Genomic DNA, 16,994 nt, shown 5'->3' with positions numbered 1-16,994 from the left:
TGGGCAACTGTTCTAAAATAGCATAGATGTGTGATCTTCCTGCTTTCCTATGTAGGTGTTCATTTCTCTTTCCTTTATTCCCTATAGTTGCCCAAATTCCTCACTTCGTCTTTGTATTATAAATATAAGCGGATGAGTAATGCTATCCTGAAAAATTTATAGAATCATCAGAAGATAAATATTTGGTTAGAGATTACCAAATGTGTAGAAATTATGAAAGATCTCAAATAAATAATCACCCATGGCTATCAAAAGACTACACTCAGTATGTAAACTATGAAGCAAAATAAGTAGCACTTTATAGCACTCTTCAGTTTAGGCCGAGACCCTTTTAGGAACAGAAATTTCAATGAAGAGCAGAGAAGAATTTCTCATTTCTCCTTATATGAGGTCACTTAAGACAATTTCCAACAACAAGGGTGTGGAGAAAAAGTTATGATCACACACTGCATAGGAGTATAAAATGGTACAACCTCTATACAAGATGATATATGCTAAGACTATAAATGTACACATTCTTTGACTTAGCAACTCTGTTTCTTATAAAATGTCTTACACAAGATATTTCTGCAACATTGTTTTATAATAATGTAAGACTGGGAACAAGGCAAATGTCTAACAACAGAGAACTGGTTAAACAAATTATTAGATATCTATATAGTAAAATACTATATGGCTATTAAAAAAAATAAGGGAGCTCCTTATGTACTGATATGGAATAGCTTTCAAGATATATTAAGTGGAAAATGCAGGGTACAGAATAGAATGTATGGAATGCTACCATTTGTGTCCAAAAAGGGGAAGAGAATATATACAAAGGTCTGTTTATATATAAAAACAGGGGAGGGGATAGAATATACATAGGTCTGCATAGTTATATATGTACAGGTTATCTCTGGAGGATACACAAAGAAGGCACATCTCCTGGGGGCATAGAAGATTTTACATTACAGACAAACATTTATTCTGGTTCTTACTTTACAGCAGTGTGAGAAGATCTGACAGATGTATTCCTGGGTATAGCGGGACCTGCTAAGCAGCGCCATGAGGTGCGGTATCACCGTGGCATCCTGAAGTCAAAGGAAAAGAGAGCAACAATGAACTTAGGCACTGTGAATATATCTAACAAACTATTTCCATGAGCAGGTACATATGCAAGCTTCTTAATCACAGTAAATCAAGTCTTTTTAAGGAACACAGCAAAACAAAAACAAGAGTCACCAAAACTGTTTAGGCAAAGGACGAGGGGCTTCAATATTCATCCTCAATAACAAAATACAAGAGTGGGAAATTCTCAACTTCTCTCCCATAAACAGCCTACATCCTCATAATAAGACAAAATCATTTCAAAAGACTTGACAGAAATCTGTTCTGAAACCAAAATGTGAGCTAATAAGATATATAATAACAAACAGCCTATAAGGAAGAATTACTGCATAAAAATAAGACTTAACAGCTTTGATCTCTGAGATCTTGCAGTATCAGTGACTAGTAAAAATCCTAATGACTATAGTTAGCTAATTTCAATCTTCACAAGACAATTTGTAAAATATCAACTTCTCACTTAGAGCACGATTCTGCCTATTGTTGACACTTAGCAATAAACAAGTCAGTGCAGTAGAAGAGAGGAGAATCCCCCAATCTGCTGCACAGCTCTCCAAGAATCTCCTTCTTAGGGTGCAAAGGGAATTCAAAGTTGAAAGGGTACTTGGTCTGAACCACAGATGGAAAAGGAGACTTAGCTCAAGTCTCCTAGTCAATGCTGTCACGAGTCCTCAAGCTATACTTCTTCAATATGAATGTGCATGCAATTCCCAGGGATAGTCATTATGTACAGATTCTGATTCTATAGGTTTGGAGTAGGATCTAAGCTTCCAGATGAGGCCAACGCTGCTGGTCCACAGATCACATTTTGACAAAAGACAACAGAGGGCAAGGAAGGAAACTTAAGAGTATCACTGTGTAGATGAACAAGACTTAGGGTTTCCCTTAGAAAGAAAAGAATGCTCAAAATATATAACTGCTAAGTAAGAAAACAGAAGGCTGTTAATTCCCTTTAAGTGAAATCTTTTTCTTTGCTTGTTAGTATAACCTTCTGTGTTATCACAAGTAGTTTATTTTATTTTTTAAAAAAACGTTGGTTAGATGCCACGAAGTAGGTGGCAATGCCTTAACTGTATGTGTGTTGTCAGGCCCAAGGGCCTCCTCCATCCTTGTCAAGGGGAGTGCTATTCTCTCCTTTCATACAACACTATCACAAGTAGTTTAAAAGCAAAATGAAAAATTTAGAAAACCCAAAGAAAGTCAGGTAGTAAATGTATAGAAAGAAGAGAGATGAGAATGTCAAGTACATGTCTATTTTATAAAGGGGGGAGAGAAGAAACAGTAGGTCCACTGGCAGAAGACAAGGAAGCAGGTAGCAGCTAAGAAAGAACAGGCAATTGAAGGATGATATGAAAGCTTCTATTAAACTCCTTAATTACTTCTACCTCCTTTCTTTCCTCCATTGCTCTTTCATCCCTCAGTTTTCCTGTTATAACAGCCTCATCCCATTTCTTCACACCTGCCCTGTTTCTGCCAATTGTTTTACAGATCTACAATTTATAGTTGATTAAACAAAGCAAAGAACAGTTACATAATTTGCCCAGTCATCCAACTGACAAACAGGATTTCAAACTAGACATCCCACCTTCTTTTAAGTGGCCAACCCTGTCTTCAGTTTAGTACTTGAGTTGCTGTGCCAGCTATACAGTCCAACTCACAGATGGGAGTTAATTACACTAAAACACTGTCTGTCATCATCCCATCCAAAACTCTTTACAGACCCACCATTGTCTCTGAGGCATAAAACAGACACTGTCACTGTGAAAGCCACTTAATGTCCCCTGGGTCATAATTTTTCTTATGTAAAAAAGTGAAGTTGGTGTAGACCAGTTTTCCAAAGTATGCACCATGAATCATTAGTGGTTCATAAAATAATTTTGGAGAGCAAGGAGGAAGGAGTTAAAACTGCTGGCCAGAACCAATTTCTCACTTACTGGGCTAGGAGTTGGAGAGTAAAGTCTAGGGTAAAGATGACAGGTGATTGGTTTAATCTCTTTGTACGCATCACAATAGGACCTTCACAGAAACACACTGACACTTACTAGGAGGAGAGTCTTCCTCGGTATAAAGCTTTGAGGAGGATGTCCCCAATTTAGGACTGCTTACAGTAAACCAGCAGTCCTCAAAGAGTGGTCCAGCAACCTCTGAGCTACCTGGGAACTTGTTAGAAAAGCAAATTCTTAGACCCTACCCCAAACTCACTGACTCAGAAAGTCTGGCAGAAGGCTCCAACAATATGCACTTAATAAGGTCTCCAGATAATCATGGTCCTTGCTCAATTTTGAGAACAATACCAACTTATAAGGAATGGCTCCCTGAAGAATACTGCACAAATCCCTGAGGTTTAAAATTGAGATGTCTTGGGATCCCTGGGTGGCGCAGCGGTTTGGCGCCTGCCTTTGGCCCGGGGCGCAATCCTGGAGACCCGGGATCGAATACCACGTCGGGCTCCCTGCAAGGAGACTGCTTCTCCCTCTGCCTGTGTCTCTGCCTCTCTGTCTCTCTCTGTGTGGCTATCATGAATAAATAAATAAAATCTTTAAAAAATAAAATAAATAAAATAAAATAAAATAATAAAATTGAGATGTCTCATAATTTAGAGCATCCCTGCTGTGTAAAGTGATCCATGAACCTCACTTACAGACTTTATGTACCATTATCAGACAGAGGAGCATGTATCTTATGTGGGGAGGATGGACAATGGAGCTTCATGACATGCCCCCTCTCCCTGCTTCCTTTGCCTATGCCTGATTATTTATACTCTTGAAATACTTGTAAAATGTGATTCTAGATAAGATCTCTGACTTATATCTGTCCTATCCGACATTGTGATTCTTTGTGTTGGCTCAGAGAATCACAACCAGCATTATTCTAAAAATGAGAAAAGGACAGACTAGAAACCAGAAGGCATCACATTTATTGAACTGTTCTGTGAAGACTGTCTCAGGAATATTCTTTCTCACAAACACACACACACTCACACACACACAGTGTGGCAATGGAAATTTTTTTTTAAAGATTTTATTTATTTACTTATTCATGAGAGACACACAGAAAGAGAGACATAGGCAGAGGGAGAAGCAGACTCCATGCAAGGGAGCCTGATATGGAACTTGATCCCGGGGTTCCAGGGTCATGCCCTGAGCCGAAGGCAAACGCTCAACCACTGAGCCACCGAGGCATTCTGGAAAATGTATTTCTTATTGTGGATTGTAAATCACAGAGTTTGAAAAACACTGGCCTGGATAATGTTCAATTGAGAAAGTCTTTTGTAGTCAATAGATAAAAAAGCCCCCTAATAATTTCTGAAGTTTTAAAAAACAATGAATGACTCTGAAGATCTCTGGATTCTCTTACACATATTCTCTGATTCTAGCCTGGCAAGTAAGCCTCCTCCAAGAAAGTTCTGGTTCATCTCTTCCATTGAAATGAACACTGACGCCCTTCCCACATTAGACTAATTCTGCCTAATGTCCTGCATATTCTCTTGCACACAGATCTCACCTAGAATGTCCTCTTTCCTCTCCACCTCTCTAAATCTTAGCCATTATTCAAGATCCAGGTCAAATTCTCTGTAAAGCCTACTCTGTTGGATTTAACCTAGAGGGAATACATTAAATATACTGCCTTAATTTGATATTAAGAGATCAAAATGGGTCTCTCTCTCTTTTTAAAAGATTGATTGATTATTTATTTATTTATTTATTTATTTATTTATTATAGACATAGAGAGAGGCAGAGACATGGGAGGAGGGAGAAGCAGGCTCCATGCCAGGAGCCCAACACAGAACTCGATCCCGGGACTCCAGGACTGCGCCCCGGGGCCAAAGGCAGGCACCAAACCGCTGAGCCACCCAGGGATCCCCTGGTCTCTCTCTTTTTTAAACAGCTTATAAACTCCTCAAGCTCTAACAGTATCTTTCACTTCTTTATAATACCTAGAACATTTGATATTTGAAAATTAGCAAGAACTAAAATACTTCCTGAGACTTTTCTATAATATAACATAGTTATGATGAGTTCTGAGGTACTGAGTAAGGTAGAGGTATGCTGTTAGTGAAATGTAACTGATGATTTGAAAGCTTCCAAAACTCACTGTATACAGTAGCTCCTCTGGTGTGACAGGACTGGTGAAGATGGTGCGCAGGCAGCGAAGACAAGCTTCAATGAACTTTAGGTCTGGAGACAGTAGTCCTATTAATAGAAAATAGATGTGAGACTCATCCTTTCGATTCATATTTTAAACACTGCAAACTGATTCTAATTTTTTCTTACACAAAAACGACTTCCTTACATACCTTGCAGTAAGGCAGGGATAATATGGCAATCTAGAAGAGACTTGACATTGTTTTCAGTACCCATAGCAAGACTTCCTAATACCACTGCACATTCAGTTTTCAGCTCTGTACTTGAAGTTTCTTGCTGAAGCAAGTACAACAATCTAAAAAGAAGGAATTTCATAAACAGAGGAGACTGAAAAAATTAAATCAGCTAAATGTAATGTGACAGAAAAATGCTACTAATATATCCCACATACTAAAAACATGGTCGGTGAGCTCACAGAAGGCTAGGAAATGATCATTTGTTTATATCTGCTACTAACTTAATAAAGGAATATTTGGGTAAAAATTCAAGAAGAGATGTTCTTCATTCTGAGCAAAAGGACTATTATGTATAATCTTAGACTTTATCAGAACTATTAATCTGAAAGTTGTCCATAAGTAGAGAGAGCAGCACCACAGTCCATGTTATCTGCCACTCCAGGATATGAAGACTCAGAATATTCAATGCCAAGTGCTGTCAGATCTTAAATTTAGACTAGAAAGGGACCTGGACTATCCAGAGGTATGGTTCAGAAATCACAGAGGTTTCGCTTAGGAGGAATATTCAGAGTCCTTGTGGAGCTCTTCAAGCAAGGGAAACTCTTCTTTCTTCAATTTTCCCATTTGGGGAATCAGGAGATCCTCCCATTTCCACTCTAGCCCTGCCTGCCAAGCAATTACTCCTCAAACTCTAATCATCCATTACTTACTGACCATCTCCTTTATGTTCTAAGGTAGAACATCCATGTTCCTTAAAGTACATTTATTTACACTGAACACTAATGCCCTAAGAAAGGCTGCTGAGAGCTTTATGGTTATCAAAGTATATATTTGAGGTCAGTTATGATAAAAACAATAAAACCATCGACCCTTTATCAAAAGACAGAAATGAAAAGAAAAACTAGAACATTAAAAATTCTGAATAAAAAACTTAAAGCAACTGCACATAAAATTTAGTTGAGTAGCAAAGGCAAAGAGAAAGTTATACAACTATCATTGTCTATCATAAAGAAGAGTATTTAGTTCATCAGAAAAAGATCAAACTTTCTAAGTTAGAAAACAGCAAATTCTAATAATTAGAAATTTAAAAAAGAAAAGCAGAATTTAAAAAGTTGGCTTTTTTTTTTTAATTCAAAAGAGGTTTCGAGACTCCTAAGAAATTATTATCCAATCATATAAAATTGCCAAGGTTCTGAGGAGATAAAGAATCAGGCTGGTGTATATCATCTACCTACCCAACACATTCTTTTATTGCAGGGCCAATAATCTTCCTGAATTTCCAAAAAGTATTAACACATTTGCTTCATATTCCATTCTCTAGTACTTAAACATTTCTAAAGAGATGCTTCATATATTTCAAAGCATTTATTTTAAAAATTAAAAGGCTTTCAAAAATAGGATAGACAAAACAGAAAAAAGATGGGTATTATGGATGAGAATGAGAAATATATTAGAAACTTCATATGAACATCAGAAAAGGGATTAATAGCAAACATACCTTGGAACAGCTCCTAAAACAATGAGATTGGCTTTCTGCTTGTTGTTCCCAATTACAGCATTTTTCATGTCTCTGAATTCAGGGGAAGAGAAAGGGGTAAGGTTGAGCCAACACTGAAAAATCAGTAATCAATTCATTCCACTTTATCTTTATTATTCAATATCTTGGATTGGCAAATATAGAAGTTAGTGACAAAGTCAAATTCACTTGGAGTACCCAAGAGAAGGAACAGATAGGTGCTGAATGAGACTGGGGGCTATAAAAAAAGGACAGTATGGGAGGGCAAAGTGGGAGATACCCTGAGTATGCCTAAAAGACTTCCAATACAAAGCATGTTGAGTTCTTTCAGGGATCATGACTTTGTTCCTTTCTTTCTTCTTTTTCTGACTTCTTTGAACTGAATACTTCTTATGATTTTATTTTATTTCCTTTATTGCCTTATTAGATGTGCTTCTTTGGGTTTTGATTTGGGTTTTTTTAGTGGTTGTTTTAGGATTTATAATATATATCTTTTAACTTCTCACAGTCAGTCTTCAAGGGATAGCATCTCATTTCATTTGTATTTTAAGAGTCTTGCAACCATATACTTCTTCCATTTCTCCATAAATTCTTTGTGCTATTACTGTCATATGTATTTTATGTTTCAACTGATTAGAAATAGCAATATACTGTTACTATTTTTTACTTAAGCAGCCAATTACCTTTTAAAGAGATTAAAAAAATAAGAAAAGAAATCTTTCATATTTTTTCACATTCTCACCAGTACTTTTTATTCTAGCTATACTCAGATCTTTACTTCATCAGGAGTAAAACTATTCTACAAGAAGAGTATCTCTATGAATGACCAACTGGTTCACAAACACTGATTAGTCCCAAAGGACAGGTAGAGAAAAAAAATAAATGGCTCAAAATAAATCTAGTACTAATAAAATGATTAATAAAGAAGACTTATCCTAATTGGTCAGTAGTGCTATCTTAATAAAAACACTATAACATTATGTGATTCTACACAGCAGTGATTCTCAAAGTGGGGAAGAGAGTAGTAATAAAGCCTCACAGAGGCATTTCAGAAGTTTATGAGGGTGCCTGGAAATTTCTGGCCACAGTTTTATAATTAAACAGAAAGTGTTTTTGTACTGTTTTAAAGAAAACTGTATTTTTCAGTATTACATCTGGCCCTGTAAATAAAAAGATTATACTTTTTATTAGAAGTTATTTCATTTTGAAAAATCAGATAACTAGCACAGTGGCCACATATCAATATCATATGTCAGTCCACATTTTCAGCTCTTGCGCCCATACTATTTCATTAAGTTTTTTAAATGTATTCATGCCTAAACATTTACATATGGAAACATTACAAATTATCTTTTAAAAAAGTTCTCCCTAGGGCAGCCCGGATGGCTCAGCGGTTTAGCACTGCCTTCAGCCCAGGGCCTGATCCTGGAGATCTGGGATCGAGTCCCACATCAGGCTCCCTGCATGGAGCCTGCTTCTCCCTCTGCCTGTGCCTCTGCCTCTCTCTCTCTCTCCTCTCTGTGTATTCTCATGAATAAATAAATCTTTAAAAAAATAATAATAAAATAAAATAAAAAAGTTCTCCCTTATAAGCAGGGAAGGCATTATATTATATTTGGAGTTATGTATGTGAGAAGTTGTATTGTTGTGGATTTAATTTCAGGGTGGTACAGTGGTCATTAAGAAATATTTATAGGATGTAGTCAGGTCTGACTATGTTAAGATCATTGCTACAGAACTTCAAAGTTTTTAGCTCTTGTATTTCTTTCATATCCCAAAATAAGTTCCCCTACATTCTCACCCAGCATCTCTTTGACTCTTTTAGGTGACAGCACTCTAACGTATATATGAAATTTTTTGCCAACTTTGAAACTTAGAATCCTAAAAAATTCTAGAATTGGCAAACCATGATTTTGTAGAAAAACAGTAGAAAACAGAAGGAGAAAAAGTTACTTTAAAAAAAATCAACAACTAAATGTTATAATTAGCATATGTTTCGAATACCAACCAAATTCACTGGCATTAAAAACTCTGGTAATAATTATAATACCCTTTCTCCTCAATTACCTTCCTCAATTATGACAGAAAAATAATGCTATGATGCAGTGATCTGCTGAATGCTGATTCTCACCGCAAGTTTTTGAATGGCATTTTCACACATTTTGAGCCAAACACTATTGGCCTAGTCTTCCAGTAGCTCAATGGAGCGGAGTATAGGTCTATTTTTTTCAGGGCCTAATCTATTTCTCTCTGTAAACTATCACTCAGATCTTCCATATGGTTCACAGGGGATAAGTAGGAATATTTTTTCATTTATGGGGACTAAGCTGAATGAAGTTTAATAGGGTTTTAACCAAGTTCTGATAGACAATTATAAAATTATGTGATATCAAAGACTCACTTAGCAAAGTATAGTGGGTAAGACTATACATCTAGGCTTCCGTCTCCTTACAGAGACTTAGTTCCCAATCATCAGCTTATAGACCCTAACTTAACAGTCTGCCATTTGTTTTCATCTTCTTTCCTTCTCTGAATGTGTTCTATACTAATGTAGCATATCTATTTGTCCAGCAGCTATCTATTGAGAGTCTATCTTGTGCCAGGTGCCATTCCGGATGGTTTCTCTATTCTGGAATTCCCAACAGGACATTTCCCCAGATTTCTGTTCTTCCTAAACTAAGCAGAAATGAAGTGTCCCCAAATTACCTTATAAACATGTTCCAAATATCTGAAGCTATGCAAAAGTAAATGTTTTTATAGACAAGAACCAATAAAAACCCCTCCAAAACCAATTTTCCAGTTCTCTTAATACAAGAGAACTGGAAAATTGGTTGCAAATACAACAAAAACAAAAACAAAAACCAACCAAACAAAAAACCTATGAAGAAAGCAATTGGTAGTTATAGAGTTAAAGCAGACTAAAGAGAAACAATTAATAAAATGGGCCAATGGCTAAAGAAAATAATTCATCTGTGGCTCTAATAAAATACATCTATGCTACATAAGGAAGAAGAGACTTTTATGGCTAGCAAATACATTCTATTCAATTTTTACTATAAAGAAATACTAGAAAATCATGTCTATGAAATACAACCGAAGAGATAATCATCACATATATCCATCTTTAGCAGGCCTAAATATGGTACAGGATTCAATTTCAGAGCCAGCTAGAGTGTAGCTATTCTCTTTCATCTTCTTATCCCTCTCATACTTCCCCCTGGCTAACTTTACTCATCTTTCAAGTCTGACCTTAGATAATAATTTCACTTTCTCCAGGAAGCTTATCCTGACAATTCCCAGGTCTGGGTTAGATGTCCCTGTTAGCTGCCCTCTATTCATATCACTACTTTGATAGGACAGAAGTCTGTTTCCTCTTCAGAGGCAAGAAAGCCAATCTGACCTGAAAATATCAGAGAAGTTACTATCAATGGATCACAAAATGCACCATATAGAAATCCGTATTTTTATAAAATACAAACTCAAATTATCCAAGATGGGGGCACAACAAAATTATGAAAACCTTATATATTGCTTTGAAGTTTACAAAGCATTCCATATCCATTATATTATGTACTATTCATCAAAACCTTGACTAGTATTAACCCCATTTTACTGATGAGGAAGCTAAGACTCAGGTTCAGGGCTTTTCTCAGAGCTCTACATTAAATGACAGAGCCAGTTTCAACTTGTGTCTTTTATGCCAAGTGTTGTTTCCATTACCTCTAGCATACCATCAGGCATTCAGAACAAACTGATCGAAAAGTGAGCTAACGTATTTCCTTTTCTTCCTGTGTTTCAATTTTACATTTTTATACAAAATGAAAAAGCATTTCTAGCTTTCAATTAAAGACATCCTCTTCCCAGTAGATCAAAGAAATATATACCATGTATTTACCAACTTTTAATGTTAGAGGAAAAAAATGCCCTCCTTATATACTACTGAAATTCAACAATTAAGCTTTGAACTCAGCAATGTTAGGCTCTATGAAGGATACAAGAGCTTCACATAATGTGATGCTTGAAGAGTTTACAATCTCCTTTAAGAGATTAAAATAACACCAGCAATGTAAGGTGGTGCTATATTATAAATCGAGTGCTTACAGGGCTAAGTAGATGATCAGACAAGCTTAACAGGTTTTGTTTTGGTTTTTTGTTTTTTTTAAAAAAAATATTTTATTTATTTATTCATCAGAGAGAGAGAGAGAGAGGCAGAGGCGCAGGCAGAGGGAGAAACAGGCTCCATGCAGGAAGCCCGATGTGGGACTCGATCCCAGGTCTCCAGGATCACACCCTGGGCTGAAGGCGGTGCTAAACCGCTGAGCCACCCAGGCTGCCCACTTAACAGGTTTTGAAGCAACAGGAGGAACTAAATGAATCTTAGAAAATGGCCAGGATTTGGATAGTGAATGGGAAGGGCAAATGGAAAAGCCATTCATAGAACACCATATTAGAAATGAATATATCATGTTTCTAGGGCAGAACCAGGAGCCTGGACTGAAAAGAAATGTCCCTTTAAAGTGGGAACATTAAGCAGAGCATAAAGAAAAGTGATAAAGAGAACAGACAAAATAAGGTGGAATGGATTAAAGAACAATCATGTTTCCATCAGAAAAAAGGTTATGAAGGATGATAAGATGAATATGGGATGGATAGGAATGCAGAGAATACTAGAGTCAAGAGAGGCAACTACATGGCTGATACTCTTCCTGTGTGATCCCAAGACTGCCCTTGGCTTATGATTAAACTGTTCACTAACCAAACTATGGTAGACTATCTGTTTAGCTATCTGACTCCTTCATTAGACTTATGGATCTTCCAGATCCATTCAGTCTTACATACTCTCATCCTATCACATGCCTAGCACGTGGTAGGCAATCAAATGTTTGTTGAAGGAATTATGCAATCCATCCAGGTGTCTGGTTTTATGAGACTGACTAGGTTGACAGCCACAGGAATCACTAATACAGAGAACATTTTGAGAAAGGAGTTAACAAGGCGATTTGATGGGTTTAGGAAATGTGGTATGTGACATCTCTTTGACTACTTTAAGTCTGAGTTCCTGGATGCAGAGAACACTAGAAAGCTTAGAAAATAAATCCCTTAACAAGACAAAGATCTATCTTGATTTTGGACACAGTGAATTACATTTGAGGTGAGATAAAAATACCCAGGTTGAAAAGTTAAAAAGTAAGCCTTGAGGCTATCCCACTCTTGGAGGAAGGGAGAAGAAGCCAGTATTAAGATGTTATAAAAATGAATTTGCCAGAGAACATTCTCAGCTAAAATCTAGCTAGAAACTTTTATTTTTCCGTTAATAAAAGGACTCAAAAGGCATCTACTTTTATATAGAGGTTAATAAAAGGACTCAAAAGGCATCTACTTTTCTACTTCCTTTCTTTACTCTGAAAGATTAATTTTCAGTGTGGTAGAGAAAAAGGTTCAAATATTAAACCAACATGCACAGTGTCCACCAGAACTTTTATCTAAATTATAAAATTAGGATAGTGATCAAAACCAAGAGAAAATTGGGGAGCTTGGGTGGCTCAGTCGGTTACATGTCCAACTCCTGATTTTAACTCAGGTCATGATCTCAGGGTTGTGAGATCGAGCACTCTGTCAAGCTCTGCACTGAGAATGAAGCCTCCTTAAGATTTTCTCCCTCTCCCTCTCCCTTTCCACCTGCCTCCCTCCCTCCCTCTCCAAAAGGAAAAAAAATTTTTTAAACCAAGAGAGAAAGTAAACCCTGCACTTTACAATTAAGACACAGGAAATTTTGTTTTTAAAGAACTGGGATCTAGACCTGCTGGAGAAACAGTTTCAGTCAGTCAAAACAGCATAAATTTTAAATGAAAACCTAGTAACTAAAAACAGAAAATTATCTTTAAGATCACAGAAGGCTGGAGCCACAAGCTAAAGATCAATTATATTATTTTCACTTTGAGCCAGTATTACTTTTCACTTACCTGAAGAAGCTCCTGTTTGGAATACTGTATATTCAATCCTTGGTCTAACTGGTGTGAAGTAGCACAAAAATACACTGGATACTGAAAACTACAATCTGAGTATAAAGTTTGACCGAATTCTGAAAACTCACTGGTCATAAGACATCCGTAAAATAAGGAGAAAATATACATTTGTAGGTAGCCAGAATAAGGCAACATGGTAAACAATTTATAAAATTATCTGGACTTGGGAAATTACAAACATACTCACTGCTCTGTCCCTGTAATATAATTAATTATGATGTCCTTTTTGGAGAATGTAACATCCAAACATCCAAGTACCATAAGCTTTCTACTATCCAGCATGGTTAGGAAATGAGATATGCTCATATTCTAATTAAAGTTATTATTAACACAGGTGCACTGCCAATTGTAAAGAATTAGATACTGGTGATCTATTAACCAAACCGAAGCTATTTTTAACATAAGGCGTTGATCCAGGAGGTACTTGAGGAATTTATAGTGAACTTCCCATTTCAAATCAACTGAGGCATGTATTAGGCACCTACTATACATATAAATTGAACGGAACTGAGAATTGCTGGAATTCAATTTTTATATACAAGCTACCCTATTGTGTAGATTCTTGGAATGTATGTGGTGTTAGATACAGTTCCAGTTTGAATAAATATTAGTTTAGAAATCAGAAATGTATTTAACTCTGTTTTATCAATGTGTGATTACAAATCACCTTACATTCTCCAAAAAGGAAGAGTATAATGTAGGAACTGCATTAAAATAAATGTGACAATATTTTAGGGCATATTTATAAATATTTTTAATACATATAATCATTCCAAAGAACATAAAAAATGCTACATTATAATACGACAGCATATATTTAAATGTTCTACAAATACAACAAAACAATATATACACATATACACACACACGCATACAAATAAACAGCTATTCTTGATTTTCAAAGTTAATACCATGTATACAAACATGGTATTACACACAAATATCCATCTGTGCATAAAACTATGTCAATCTGATCTAGCAATTTTTGGAAAAACTTGCCACCCTTTTAAACAGACTGAATTGTCTCAGATTAGTTTAAACAAGTAAGACTCAGTCACTCCATTTCATTTGGTATATGGTTATCTTTGTTTATCTGTAACACTTTTAAAAGCAACTGATAGGATTACTTCTTTTGAATTATCCTAAAACTTATCCCTTAATTAAAAATTTCTCAAAATTCAAAGTCTTCATTTTATAAAAGCTCCTATCTTTAGTTAATGCAAGAAAAATAGAACTTGTCTATGTTCTACTAAAACCAGAGGTACATAATTTCCTGGAACTAGAAAAATCAAGTAATCATTACCAAAATAAACTTACAGCATCAGTATATTAAAATACTCCAGAAAATAATTTTTAGAAGTGGATACTTGGTGAAAATCACCCACCAATTCTACAGTACCTTCAACTGCCTGCCTGAGTTTACCAAGAGATCCAGTCTAGTTTCCTAGTTCTATTCAACTTGGAAACTACAAAGCCAGCCACATTTGCTTATTTGATCTTTTGTCCTTCAACACAGGGCGACATAGGGATATCTGCCGATCTTTTCCTGGAGATTCACTCATGTAAAAACCAGATCAGGTGCCGTAATTTATTATAAATGTTAAAAAAAAAAAAACCCACAGTGCTAAGCAGCTTTGACTTAATCTACATAAACAGTTAAGTTATTCTTCAACTATGAGATTTAATGTGGTTGAGCTAACACATTAGAATAAACTTCAAAAAATATCCTGTAACTGTTTTTTAAGGTCATACACGATCTCTGCACTAGAGAAGGCTCAGAATTTGCAATGCAGGATAGTTTATCTGATATAGCTACTCTGTTGTAGTTGCAAAGGCTATAATTCATGACCTATACAACTGACCTCCCTGTTTTCTGTTCGTATCTTATTCCTATCTAATGATCTTCTATTCAGTTATGCATTTGAAACTTTGCTCTTTTATGATCTGATTCTGTATTCAAACTTTTGATTCAATAGGATCATTTAAATTTATAGCAAATATTGTACCACTAACAAAACAGTTATTTCTAGAGAACTCACTCTTCAACAATTAAGCACTATTAAGCAACTATTAACCACTTCTGTTACTTAATAGTATTTTTCAACAAGGCCACATTCACCAACTCTGTAAAATGGTCCTTTATGACATGGGTTAGCTACAAAGAAGTTCCCTAGATGTACGGGTAGGACTATGGCTCTAGATTATAGACCATGATGAAAAGTCCTTATTTGCCTTTAATTTCTTCAATTGTGCTTTTCCTGATTATATGTTTTATATGCTCACAATCCTTATCAAGAAAATCAAACTTATAGCTAGAAAAATGATAAAACTCAGGTTGTCCTGAAACTAAAGCTAGTTGTCAATTTTTAAATGTCTTTCCAATTGGATATTTTGGACTCAAAGTTGATTACTTCAGCCTCTATCTTCTCCTTTCTTAAAGTTGGTAGGGTACTTTTGGTTGTTTACACTCTGTGGCTACTTCTGTTCTACCTATTTTGGTCTAGTAATGGTCTCTGTATGACTCAATGGTGGCTGTGTAATGTGTATAAAAGAAAAAAATTGGTCAACTCTTTTTTCTAAACCTCATTTTGGTTCCCTCTTTCTTCCACCAATACTGTATTACTCCAGTATTAGACAAGACAGTATTAGACATTTATTTAAGAATAAAATGTTAAAAATATAGTTTACTTTTCATTCTTTTGACTACATACAATTAACTTTCAGACAGTGACAAACTTTAGGAAAATATTAAGTCAGAAAGAATAAATTTTTCTCTCTGGAGAAAAGGACACTATCAAATCACACAACACATCCATATAAGGGTAGCTCTATTCTGTCATAAAGTAAAAAGATTTGGGGTGATCTGTGCCTTTCCAACTTTACACAGATTTTATTATTGTAAATAGCAATCATGTTTATATGTTATCACTTGCATATCTTGTCTGAATCAAGACTTCTAGCCCCTCTCCCTTATCTCCACCAGTTTGAATTGTTTTTAATGTTTGATATTTTTTTCTCTTTGAAAACAATTTTCTTATTTTTGAGGTTGTTTTAAATTAGGGTAATGATTATCACTTAAGTGTCAATCTGTGGATTATCTACAACATACTAGGCATTGGATTTTATGTTTTTGACTTAATTCTTATAACTTGGAAAGATGGGCATATTACTCTCCCTTTATGGATGATGAAGTTAGGGCTCAAGGATATTAAGTAACTTGCCCCAGCACACAGCTAGGAAAGGCCTTCAGCAGGAAATGTCAGAACCAGGAATTCAACCTCTTGTTGTCCAATTCCAAAGCCTATACTCCTTGTACTCCACCATCTCTCCACAAAAATCTTGCTAATCTGTTTTAGCTAGTTTAAGTGTCCTAGACTTGACAACTTTTTAAAGAGGCACTAAGGCCATTAAACTTCACCTTAGCTGCTTTGTTGTAATATACTCTTTCCATTGTTTTTTATGCCTTATTTATCAATTCTCAAGAAGCTACAGCGTTCTTTGGGAAATGACAAATTTCAAATGACAAGTAACATCTGAATTAGCTACTCATTTATGATACAAGATAAGTTTTTCATGCAGAAATCCTGACTGACAAAATTAGCTTTTCTCCTAAACAACCACTGTAGCAATCAATAAAAATAATGATACAACATCATCATCTATCATTCATGGAACACTAAATGGGTCTGACATTTTCAACTAAACTACTTAGTGAACAATCCTAAATGGTATCTAGAATTACTAATACAGAAAATTCTTGCTGTGTGTGGGGAATGTCTTTCTAAGGAGGAGTGTTAATTAAAACTATCCCCACAACTAATTTCCGTGTATGGGTACAACCCAAACTGATTTATTTAACAGATGGATTTAATATCACTTTTTCTGGTAATAATCAAACTAGCCCACAAAAGGGCTGATTAAATCATGATAAAGCCTCCTAGTGAAGGGGACAAAGGCAAAGTCAACATAATAAAACAAAAATTGTAATCTCCTGTTCCTATAAACTGAGAAAATGTGAAGTAAGGT

General features: G+C 35.6%; 1 protein-coding gene and 1 non-coding gene across 2 annotated transcripts in view; both read right to left on the bottom strand.

The window, feature by feature from the left end:
• The window catches only part of ARMC8 (armadillo repeat containing 8), a 112,792-nt gene that overhangs the window by 58,001 nt on the left and 37,797 nt on the right, over positions 1-16,994 (bottom strand). Inside the window, exons 3-6 of the mRNA XM_041734053.1 lie at positions 6,925-6,996; positions 5,403-5,545; positions 5,201-5,298; positions 978-1,070 (exon numbers count right to left, since the gene is read on the bottom strand). Coding sequence (XP_041589987.1) covers positions 978-1,070; positions 5,201-5,298; positions 5,403-5,545; positions 6,925-6,996 — 406 coding nt within the window. The remainder of the gene's footprint in view (positions 1-977; positions 1,071-5,200; positions 5,299-5,402; positions 5,546-6,924; positions 6,997-16,994) is intronic.
• LOC121479157 lies at positions 2,130-2,252 on the bottom strand. Its single transcript, XR_005984670.1, has one exon. It is a non-coding gene; the product is annotated as a U6atac minor spliceosomal RNA (small nuclear RNA).

This window comes from Vulpes lagopus, chromosome 19 (genome assembly GCF_018345385.1).
Source record: "Vulpes lagopus strain Blue_001 chromosome 19, ASM1834538v1, whole genome shotgun sequence".
Classification (NCBI taxonomy): domain Eukaryota; kingdom Metazoa; phylum Chordata; class Mammalia; order Carnivora; family Canidae; genus Vulpes; species Vulpes lagopus.
This window is presented reverse-complemented; position numbering and strand designations above follow the sequence as displayed.